Here is a 12,184-nt window from a genome sequence, read left to right as displayed (position 1 = left end):
GCTTCACAGGCAGTGAAGCAGGTCTGCAGGTGTCTGTCTTTTTCTCCCCCTCTCTGTCTTCCCCTCCTCTCTCCATTTCTCTCTGTCCTATTCAACAATGACGGTGACGACAACAATAATAACTACAACAGTAAAGCAACAAAAGGGAATAAATAAAATAAATATAAAAAAAGAAAAAAGAATAACTATTATTATTTCTTTATGAGAAAAGAGCAAGTGTGAAGCAGAGCATTACTCTGGCACATTTGATGCTAGGAAACAAACTCAAGACCCCGTGCCTCAGAGTCCAACACTTCATCCACTGTACCACCTCACAGGATGGAAAATACGTGTGGTCAACCACTGCACTCTACTGCCTGTCTGCTAGTTGTTCAGAAAGCAAAATATTTACCTGTCTTCAATTTAATTTTACCTCATTTTGTTCAAATACTTAGATGATGACTCTTTTTTTAAAAAATTTATATATTCATGAGAAAGAGACAGGAGAAAAAGAACCAGACATCACTCTGGCACATGTGCTGCTAGGGATTGAACTCAGGACCTCATGGTTGAGAATCCAGTGCTTTTGTCCACTGGGCCACCTCCCACATCACAGATGATGACTCTTAAAATAAAATTTCAGAACAACTAGTTTCTGCCTTCACTGTACAATGTACACATCCAATGAGCATTTATATTACAGAGACTGTTTTAGTCAACAAATGTTCATTTCAGTTAATGACCAAGCCTGAGTTTACTCACTTTAGTAGATATTTTAACTTCCTCAGATATGAACACCTCTTCAATGTAGACGGCATCTCTTGGAAAATATCCAAAGTCTTTTTCTTTCTATCAAAATGGAGGGGGAAAAAGATTATCAAAGACGAGTCATCCAAACAGCAATAACTTTTGAGTTCAATTTAGGCCCCATACCCTCAACTGTTTCAAATCAGATATAAATTGGCTTTCTTCTGACATCCAGAAAGAAGGTGAGCAAAATCATATCCCTCTTTTGTTAAAAACAAACAGCCTGAATGAGAAAGAGCAAAGAGACAAACCGTGACGTGCAACATTTCCAAACTTCAGAAACAAAATCAGTCCGCTTACTCATTTTCTTCTTATTTTCAAGATTAATTTTACAGATTATATGTGGGAAAGAGAGGCTTTTTAAATTTTTATTTATATTTATTTTCCCTTTTGTTGTCCTTGTTTTTTATTGTTGTTGTAGTTATTATTGTTGTTGTTATTTATGTCGTCATTGTTGGATAGGACAGAGAGAAATGGAGAGAGGAGGGGAAGACAGAGAGGGGGAGAGAAAGACAGACACCTGCAGACCTGCTTCACCGCCTGTGAAGCAACTCCCCTGCAGGTGGGAAGCCGGGGGCTCAAACCGGGATCCTTACGCTGGTCCTTGAGAGGACCTGTGAGACACAGAGGGAGAGGGAGGGGGAGGGGGAGGGGGAGAGGGAGAGAGAGAGGGAGAGGGAGAGGGAGAGGCAGAGGCAGAGGCAGAGGCAGAGGCAGAGGCAGAGGCAGAGGCAGAGGCAGAGGCAGAGGCAGAGGCAGAGGGAGGAAGAGAGGGAGAGGGAGAGGGGGAGGGGGAGGGGGAGGGGAGGGGGGAGGGGAGGGGGAGGGGAGGGGGAGGGGAGGGGGAGGGGAGGGGGAGGGGAGATCCGGGAGAGGGAGAAAGAGGCTACAGCACCACTGTGTTACATGCAGCACCAGTGCCTAACCAGGACAGCTACGCAAGGAAGTCTGCTGCTTTGCCAGTTAAGCTAGGTCCCCCATGACCCCCCGCATACTAGTTTTCTTCCTTTCTTCAACCTCGCTGACCCACCTTGCTCAGACAAGCCCATGATTCAGATGAGCAAATCTGGGCTACCACAAAGAGACAGAAGTGGTCCAGAAGGTGGCACAGTGGATAAGGCTTTGGACTCTCAGGCTTGAGGTCTTGAGTTCAATTCCCGGCAGCACATGTACCAGAGTGATGTCTGGTTCTTTCTCTCTCTCTCTCTCTCTCTCTCCTATCATTTCTCATGAATAAATAAATAAAATCTAAAAAAAGAAAAAAATAAAAAGAAAGAGACAAAAACGAGAGTGGGGCAGTAGCACAGCGGGTTAAGTGCATGTGGCACTGTGCAAGGACCAGCATAAGGATCGCGGTTCGAGCCCCGGGCTCCCCACCTGCAGGGGAGTCGCTTCACAGGTGGTGAAGCAGGTCTGCAGGTGTCTACCTTTCTCTCCCCCTCTGCCTTCCCCTCCTCTCTCCATTTCTCTCTGTCCTGTCCAACAACGACGACGACGATAATAATAACTATGACAATAAAAACAAGGGCAACAAAAGGGAATAAATAAATAAATAAATAATAATAAAAAGAAAGTTGGCAGTAGCTGTGCTAGGTGTAGCTTTGATATACACGGCATTTGCAATATGTCGGTCAGGTGAGAGGCTTAAACTCTGACAGCATGAGTATATTCATCAACATAGTACAGGTTTTTGTTTACTTAAATGTGTTAATAAAGGGAGCCAAGCAGTGGCGCAGCGGGTTAAGCGCACATGGTGCAAAGCGCAAGGACCTGCGGAAGGATCCCGGTTCGAGCCTCCGGCTTGCCGCCTGCAAAGGGAGTCGCTTCACAGGCGATGAAGCAGGTTTGCAGATGTCTCTATTTCTCTCCCCTCTCTGTCTTACCCCCCCTCTCCATTTCTCTCTGTCCTATCCAACAACAACAACAATAATAACAACAACCATGATAAACAAGGGCAACAAAATGGAGAAAGAAAGAAAGAAAGAAAGAAAGAAAGAAAGAAAGAAAGAAAGAAAGAAAGAAAGAAAGAAAGAAAGAAAGGAAAAGGAGCCATGGAATCATCATGCAAGCCCTAGTGATCAGAAAGATTTAAAGTAATAAGAAAGTCGGGCGGTAGCGCAGTGGGTTAAGCGCAGGTGGCGCAAAGCACAAGGACCGGCATAAGGATCCCGGTTGGAGCCCCGGGCTCCCCACCTGCAGGGGAGTCGCTTCACAGGTGGTGAAGCAGGTCAGCAAGTGTTTGTCTTTCTCTCCCCCTCTCTGTCTTCCCCTCCTCTCTCCATTTCTCTCTGTCCTATCCAACAACAACGACATCAGTAAGCACAACAATGTTCAACAACAAGGGCAACAAAAGGGAAAATAAATAAATATTAAAAAGGAGTGAGAAGCAGCCATCCCTGTACAAGCTAGCCATAGATTCTGTATCATTTTTTTTTAATTTTTTTTAATATTTATTTTATTTTTATTTATTTATTCCCTTTTGTTGCCCTTGTTGTAGTTATTATTGATGTCGTCGTTGTTGAATAGGACAGAGAGAAATGGAGAGAGGAGGGGAAGACAGAGAGGAGGAGAGAAAGACAGACATCTGCAGACCTGCTTCACCGCCTGTGAAGCGACTCCCCTGCAGGTGGGGAGCCGGGGTTTGAACCGGGATCCTTATGCCGGTCCCTGCGCTTTGCGCCACCTGCGCTTAACCCGCTGCGCTACAGCCCGACTCCCGATTCTGTATCATTTTTAAGACTAGATACTTACACTTCCTGCCCACAGTTCTTCTCCTTCTCCTACAAGCTTGACATAAACAGATATCTCCTCTCCAGTAGTGAAGTTCAGATATCGGCAGTCAGGTCCTCTGAAATCTTTTATGGCTATGACTCTGCTTATTAAAGCTATGTAAACAAGTAAAGAAAAACACACACTTGAAGTTAAAATGTTCTTTTCCTTCCTCCCATCTTGCCCTCCTCCAGTCCATTCTATGTGGTTTCACAGGCTAGTTTCTACATACGATTGCCGACCTCCAAAACCTATACAGATGTCTCACCCTACACAAAATCAGTTCTAACACTTGATAGCCACACACTGGTCTCTCTTTCTATTTGTAATTCCTTTTTCTCATTCCATTTAGTCAAGCTCATCTATTTTTTTCCCCCTCCAGTGTTATCACTGGGGCTCAGGTGGCTACACTACAAATCCACTGCTCCTGGCAGCCATTCCCCTCCCCCCTGTAAAAAAATATTTATTTATTTATTCCCTTTTGTTGCCTTTGTTTTGTTGTTGTAGTTATTATTGTTGTTGTTATTGATATTGTCATTGTTAGATAGGACAGAGAGAAATGGAGAGAGGAGGGGAAGACAGAGAGGGGGAGAGAAAGACAGACACCTGCAGACCTGTTTCACAGCCTGTGAAGCGACTCCCCTGCAGGTGGGGAGCCGGGGGCTTGAACCGGGATCCTTAAGCCGGTCCTTGCACTTTGTGCCACCTGCTATTATTAAACCGCTGTGCTACCGCCCGACTCCCTTTTCCCCTTTTTGTTGTTGTTGGATAGGATAGAATGAAATTGAAAGAGGATTAGATGACAGAGAGGGGGAGAGAAAGATAGACACCTGCAGACCTGCTTCACTGCTTGTGAAGCGACTCCCTGCAGGTGGGGAGCCGGGGGCTTGGACCAGGATCCTTGCGCTTTGCGCCACGTGCGCTGAATCTGGTGTGCTACCGCCTGGCCTCCTCTCGTCTATCTACTAAAAAAAAAAAATTATTTATTTATTTTTAAAAATTTATTTCTTTATTGGGGAATTAATGTTTTACATTCAACAGTAAATACAATAGTTTGACATGCATAACATTCCCCAGCTTCCCACTTAACAATACAACCCCCACTATGTCATTTATCATCCTTCATGGACCTATATTCTCCCCACCCACCCAGCCCACCCACCCCAGAGTCTTGGGTGCAATACACCAATTCCAGTTCAGGTTCTACTTGTGTTTTCTTTTCTGATCTTGTTTTTCAACTTCTGCCTGAGAGTGAGATCATCCCATACTCATCCTTCTGTTTCTGACTTATTTCACTTAACATGAATTTTTCCAGGTCCATCCAAGATCGGTTGAAAACAGTGAAGTCACCATTTTTTACAGCTGAGTAGTATTCCATTGTGTATCTAGACCACAACTTGCTCAGCCACTCATCTGTTGTTGGACACCTGGGTTGCTTCCAGGTTTTGGTTATTACAAATTGTGCTGCCAAGAACATATGTGTACACAGATCTTTTTGGATGGATGTGTTGGGTTCCTTAGGCTATATCCCCAGGAGAGGAATTCCAGGATCATAGGGTAGGTCCATTTCTAGCCTTCTGAGAGTTCTCCAGACTGTTCTCCACAGAGGTTGGACCCATTGACATTCCCACCAGCAGTGCAGGAGGGTTCCTTTGACCCCAGACCCTCTCTAGCATTTGCTGCTGTTACCTTTTCTGATGTATATCATTCTCACAGGAGTGAAGTGGTATCTCATTGTTATTTATTTATTTTTAATATTTATTTATTTATTCCCTTTTGTTGCCCTTGTTGTTTCATTGTTGTAGTTATTGTTGTTGTTGTTATTGATGTCATCGTTGTTGGATAGGACAGAGAGAAATGGAGAGAGGAGGGGAAGACAGAGGGGGAGAGAAAGATAGACACCTGCAGACCTGCTTCATTGCTTGTGAAGTGACCCCACCTGCAGGAGGGGAGCTGGGGGCTCGAACTGGGACCCTTATGCGGGTCCTTATGCTTTGTGCCACCTGCGCTTAACCCGCTGTGCTACCACCCGACTCTTGGTTATTATTATTATTGATGTCATTGTTGTTGGATAGGACAGAGAGAAATCGAGTGAGGAGAGGAAGACAGAGAGGGGGAGAAAAAGATAGACAACTGCAGACCTGCTTCACCGCTTGTGAAGAGACCCCCTGCAGGTGGGGAGCCAGGGTCTCAAACTGGGATCCTTGAGCCAGTCCTTGCGCTTTGTGCTATGTGCACTTAACTCACTGAGCTACACCCGACCCCCCAAAATACTCTATTTATTTTTTATTAGAATAGAGAGACTAGAGCCCTGGCTTATAGTGGTGCTGGGGATTGAACCTGGAACCTCAGAGTCTCAAGCAGGGAATAATTTTCATTATCATATGCTATCTCCCCACCCCACAAGCTTGTCAATCTATTGTCATTCCAGTCAGTAGAAAAGAAAAGAAATAATAATAGTTGTCTTCTTGGTACTTATTATATTCTAGGCATTATGATAACCTTTTTTAAATATCTATATTTTATCAGAGTCTTAAAACAGACCTATAAAGTAAGTAATCTCATCATAATCTAAGAAATGGGCCTTTAAGAGACCAGGTGGTGGTGCACATGTGACAGTGTGCAAGGATCCAGGTTCAAGCCCCTGGTCCCCACCTGCAAGGGGAAAACTTCACAAGTGGTGAAGCAGGGCTGTAGGTGTCTCTCTGTCTCTACCTATCTCTCCCCCTCCCCCTCTCAATCTCTGTCTCTATCCAATAGTAAACAAACAAACAAACAAACAAACTAGAAATAAACGTAAAGTTCATCTTTAAAAAGAAATGGACTGGGAGTCTGCAGTAGCGCATCAGGTTAAGTGCAGGTGGCGCAAAGTGCAAGGACTGGTGTAAGAATCCTGGTTGGAGCCCCCGGCTCCCCACCTACAGGGGAGTCGCTTCACAAGCGGTGAAGCAGGTCTGTAGGTGTCTATCTTTCTCCCCCTCTCTGTGTTCCCCTCCTCTCTCCTTTTCTCTCTGTCTTATCCAACAACAAAGACATCAATAACAACAACAATAATAACTACAACAATTAAAAAACAAGGGCAACAAAAGGGAATAAATAAATATTTTTTTTAAATCTTAAAAAAAAAAAAAAGAAATGGACCTTTAGTGTTAGAAAATGGTCACTCATCTACTAAATGGTAAAGTCAGGTTTTGTTCTGGGGTGGTTGTTTTTTATTTATTTATTATTTTTTACAACCTCTGCTTCCTATATGCTAAACTTAAATTTCATTTATTTATTTATCTATTTATTTGTTTTACTTAGGAGAGAGGAGTAAGAGAAGAGAGGAAGAGAGAGAGAGAAGGAGAGAGAGAGAGAATCAGTCTTGGCACATAGAAGGCTGAAGACTGACCCTAAAACCACCTCCCAGGCCACACTGCACTTTTCTTTTAAGCCTAGAAGTCTAAGTCTTACACCCTGCTTCCTGTATGAGATACCCCTAATGGGTCCAGCCTACCTGCCCCTTGTCTGAATTTCAAGATCACCTAATGTCCTTCAGTTGAATCATTATTCACTATTTCATGGTGATGAATCCATAGCTAGTAAGATCATTTTATCTTTTGGCATAAAGTGTCTTTTCCTTAATAGTTTTCTTTGTGAAAGATTGTCAAGTCAAAAGTGAGTTTTGACACTAAGAACTGAATCTGTGTGCGTTTCTTCTGAAGGGGAATAGGAACACAGATCTCTGGTGGTGGAATAGTGTGGGATTATACCCCTACTACCTTATAACTTTTTAAAAGTCTTTTATTTATTTATTATTTTATTTTATTTTATTTTATTACCAGAGCACTGATCAGCTCTGGTTTATGGTGGTGCAAGGGGTTGAACCTGAGATTCTGGAGCCTCAGGCATGAGAGTCTGTTTGCATAACCATTATGCTATCTACCCCTGCAAGTCTTTTTTTTTTTTTAAGATTTTATTTATTTATGAGAAAGATAGGGGAGAGAGAGAAAGAACCAGACATCACTCTGGTACATGTGCTGCCAGGGATTGAACTCAGGACCTCATGCTTGAGAGTCTAGTGACATAGCTACTGCGCCACCTCCTGGACCACCTGCAAGTCTTTTTTTTAAAAATACTGATTTATTTATTCCCTTTTGTTGCCCTTGTTGTTATTATTGTTGTAATTATTATTGTTGTTGATGATGTCGTCGTTGTTGGATAGGACAGAGAGAAGTGAAGAGAGGAGGGGAAGACAGAGAGGGAGAGAGAAAGACAGACACCTGCAGACCTGCTTCACCTGTTTGTGAAACGACTCCCCTGCAGGTGGGGAGTGAGGGGCTTGAACCAGGATCCTTATGCCAGTCCTTGCACTTGGCGCCACATGCTCTTAACCCGCTGCGCTACAGCCCGACTCCCAAAGAAAACCAATTCTATGCATAGTGCAACTAGAACTTTGGTAGTTCCTGAAAAACTAAGTTTGGATTGGGGAGATAGCAGAATGGTTATGCAAAAAGACCATGCCTGAGGCTGCAAGGTCCCAGGTTCAATCCATAGCCCCACTATAGGCCAGAGCTGAGCAGTGTTCTAGTTTGTCCTCTTTCTCTCTCTCTCTCTCTCTTCTCTCTCTCTCTCTCTGTCTCATTAAAATAAATAAATAAAATATCAAAAAAGGAAAAAGAAAAAAACCTAAATTTACTTGTATTCCTTCAGTATTCACGGATACTGTGATAAATAAGAATTATCTGGGGGTCAGGCTATGCAAAGAGACTCTCATGCTTGAGGCTTCAAAGTCCCAGGTTCAATCCCTCACCCCACCATAAGCCAGAGCTGAACAGTTCTCTGATTAATAATAAGTTTGTTTTTGAGTAATGGATTAGTATCTTTATAATTTCTGATACATATACCTGAGACTGACGGACCTCTTTGTCTATCTACATTAAATACCCTCCTAAATTGCTTTGCTTCCAGAATTTCCCATTTATACTGAACTATACAGTTACACATCTCACTTTTTTTGTATTTTTTAATATTTATTTATTTATTCCATTTTTGTTGCCCTTGTAGTTTTATTGTTGTCGTTATCGATCCCGTCACTGTTGGATAGGACAGAGAGAAATGCAGAGAGGAGGGGAAGACAGAGAGGGGGAGAGAAAGACAGACACCTGCAGACCTGCTTCACTGCCTGTAAAGTAACTCTCCTGCAGGGGAGGAGCTGGAGGGTCGAACCCGGATCCTTATGCTGGTCCTTGCACTTTGTGCCACCTGCATTTAACCCGCTGTGCTACCACCCAGCTCCCCCCACATCTCACTTTTATCATTTATATCCACAATAACATTTTATGTCATTTCAGAGTAAAAGAAGGAAGAAAAAGAAGAAAGAGCTACTAAGTGGCAGACACTATTATGATGCCATCCTAAGTTCCCTGGGCAGACAACCTCACCAATGTATCCTGAAGTCTCCCCTCTCCAGAGCCCTACCCCACTAGGGAAAGACAGAAACAGGCTGGGGGTGTGGATCCGCCCATGTCCAGCGGAGAAGCAATTATAGGAGCCAGAATTCCCACCTTCTGCTCTCCATAAAGAATTTTGGTCGGGAGTCAGGAGGTAGCGCAGCGAGTTAAGCACCTGTGGTGCTAAGTGCAAGGACGGGCTTGAGGATCCCGGTTCAAGCCCCCGGCTCCCCTCCTGCAGGGGTCGTTTCACAGGCGGTGAAGCAGGTCTGCAGGTGTCTTATCTTTCTCTCCCCTTCTCGGTCTTCCCTTCCTCTCTCCATTTCTCTCTGTCCTATCCAACAACGATGCATCAATATCAACAATAATAAAACAACAAGGGCAACAAAAAGGAAATAAATATTTTAATTTTTTTAAAAATAAAATAAAGGGAGCAGGTGGTAGTGCAGAGGGTTAAGCAGAGGTGGTGCAAAGCTCAAGGACCGGCGTAAGGATCCTGGTTTGAGCCCCCGGCTTCCCACCTGCAGGGAAGTTGCTTAACAGGCTATGAAGCAGGTCTGCAGGTGTCTATCTTCCTCTCCCTGTCTGTCTTCCCTCCTCTCTCGATTTCTCTCTGTTCTATCTGACAACGGTGACATCAATAACAACAATAATAACTACAACAATAAAGCAAGAACAAGGGCAACAAAAAGAAATAAATATTTAAAAATAAATTAATTAAATTAAATTTAAAAGAGATGCTCTGAAAAAAAAAAAAGAATTTTGGTCCATACCCCCAGAGGTATAAAGAATAGGGAAGCTTCCAATGGATGGGATGGGACACGGAACTCCAGCTATGGGAACTGTATGGAATTGTACCCTTGTTATCTTACAATCTTGTTAATCATTATTAAATCACTAATAATTTTTTAATAATGAAAGAAAAGCAAACTTACTTTCACACTCCAGGTCACCACACTTCTTAAAGTCCGCCAGCAGTTTTGTGCCTTCTACAAACTTCATCAGTGGAATGACTAGAAGGAAGATTCTGTGAACTCCAAACTTCGCCATGTTAGAGCAAGCAGGAATTCTGAACTTGGAAAAGCCAACTGTTTCAGGCTTAGAAAATACTTCCACTCTCTTTATGAAGTGTAAGAGAGGGAAAAAATAAAATAAAATCCCTTAGTAACTACATTTCTCTGTCAGTATATAGGCTTAATTTGAGAGACAAACACTCTGTTCTCAATCTGCAGTGTCAGGTACTCAGGTTCTCAGATAATACTTAAGAGCTTAATAATTAACAGGGGCCTTTTTTTTTTTGTACTCATGTCTTATAAAGGTGGCTCTTGTAACCTGTCTTGCTCAAAGTCACTTTGCATTCAGCCGGGCAAATTCTTGCTTTCAGCAAGAGGTAGTTTAGGGGACATAGCATTGTGGTTATGCAGAAAGGTCTTCAGGCGTATAGTACCAAAGACTCCAGGTTTAAACCCCAGTACAGCCAAAATTCAGAGTTCTGGTAACAAAAATAAGTAAAATAAAATAAAATGGAGTCAGGAGGTAGCGCAGTGGCTTAAGCGCACGTGGCACAAAGCGCAAGGACCGGTGTAAAGATCCTGGTTCAAGCCCTCGGCTCCCCACCGGCAGGGGAATAGCTTCACAGGAGATGAAGCAGGTCTGCAGGTGTCTGTCTTTCTCTCCCCCCCACCCCGTCTTCCCCTCCTCTCTCCATTTCTCTCTGTCCTATCCAACTACGTCGACATCAATAATAACTACATCAAAACAAGGGCAACAAAAGGGAATGAATGAATAAATAAATTGATTAATTAATTTAAAAAAATGAAATGAAACAAACAAAAAAAGAGATAGTTCATCATTCTGTTAAATCTTCCAGGTAGATCAGTCTTTTTAAAATGACTTTTGCATATTTATTTATTTATTTGTTTGTTTTACTAGAGCACTGATCAGCTCTGGTTTTAGGTGGTGCGGGGGATTGAACCTGGGGCTTTGGAGCCTCAGGTAGGAGAGTCTCTTTGCATAACCATTATGCTATCCACTCCCACCTAAATATTATATTTTATTTATTATTGGATAGAGAAAGAGAAATTGACAGGGGGAGATAGAGAGACAGAGACACTTGCACACCTGTTTCACCATTTGTGAAGCTTTCTCCCTGAAGGTGGGGACCAGGGGCTTGAACCTAGGTCCTTGTGCACTGTAGTGTGTGTGCTTAATCACACTAGGTTAAGGTATGCTATCGCCTTTTTTTTTTTTTTTTTGCTAGGGATTGAGTTAATTAGGCGCTGCTTCTTTTTTTTTAAATTTTTTAATATTTATTTATTTATTCCCTTTTGTTGCCCTTGTTGTTTTATTGTTGAATTTTTTGATATCGTTGTTGTTGGATAGGACAGAGAGAAATGGAGAGAGGAGGGGTAGAGAAAGACAGACACCTGCAGACCTGCTTCACCACCTGTGAAGCGACTCCCCTGCAGGTGGGGAGCCAGGGGCTCGAACTGGGATCCTTACGCTGGTCCTTGTGCTTTGTGCCACGTGTGCTTAACCCACTGAGATACAGCCCGACTCCCGCTATCGCCTCTTTTTTTTTTTTTTTTAAATATCTTGTCTATTTACTTATTTGCTGAATAGAGACAGAGATTGAGAAGGAAGGGGGAGATATAGAAAGAGGGAGACTGACCCCGCTATCCCCTCTTAATCTATTTACAAAACTGAATATTTGCTCTTACAAATACTAGCACCAAGAAAGAAATCATGACAACACTGGTAGTGAAATGAAGGCTGTAGATGTCTCTTTTTATTTTTCCCTATCTTCCCTTCTTCCTTAATTTCTTTCTGTCCTATCAGTAAATAAGTAAATGTAAAAATGTTTTTCCTTATAGCTACCAGGATTATCACTGGGGCCCGGTGCCCGCTGCTTCTGGTGGCAGTTCCCTTCCCCCATCTTCCCTTCATCTATGTGAACAGAGAGAAAATGAGAGAGGAAGAGAATACAGAGAGGCTGGGAGACAGAAAAACATCTGCAATACTTGTTTCTCCCCCTCTTGACGCTTGTCCCCTGCAGCTGGGGAGATGGGATTCAAACCTGGGTCCTTGAACTTGATAACATGTGCTCTGAACCAGGTGTGCTACCTCTCAGTCCCCAGCTGTATTCTCTTTATTTTTGTTTATAGTGGTGCAGGGGACTGAACCTGGAACTTTGGAGT

The 12,184-nt window shown here is 43.0% G+C and overlaps 1 protein-coding gene across 2 annotated transcripts in view; it reads right to left on the bottom strand.

Moving 5' to 3' along the window:
* The window catches only part of MIA2 (MIA SH3 domain ER export factor 2), a 100,696-nt gene extending 90,505 nt beyond the window's left edge, over positions 1–10,191 (bottom strand). Inside the window, exons 1-3 of one of the 2 annotated variants that reach the window (XM_060175460.1) lie at positions 9,923–10,191; positions 3,538–3,671; positions 742–828 (exon numbers count right to left, since the gene is read on the bottom strand). In XM_060175460.1, coding sequence (XP_060031443.1) covers positions 742–828; positions 3,538–3,671; positions 9,923–10,037 — 336 coding nt within the window. In that variant the 5' untranslated portion in view covers positions 10,038–10,191. The remainder of the gene's footprint in view (positions 1–741; positions 829–3,537; positions 3,672–9,922) is intronic. The other variant, XM_060175459.1, reaches the window with a different exon arrangement.
* Positions 10,192–12,184: the final 1,993 nt, after the last annotated feature.

The sequence above is a fragment of the Erinaceus europaeus genome, chromosome 16, assembly GCF_950295315.1.
Source record: "Erinaceus europaeus chromosome 16, mEriEur2.1, whole genome shotgun sequence".
NCBI classification, from domain to species: Eukaryota; Metazoa; Chordata; class Mammalia; order Eulipotyphla; family Erinaceidae; genus Erinaceus; species Erinaceus europaeus.
This window is presented reverse-complemented; position numbering and strand designations above follow the sequence as displayed.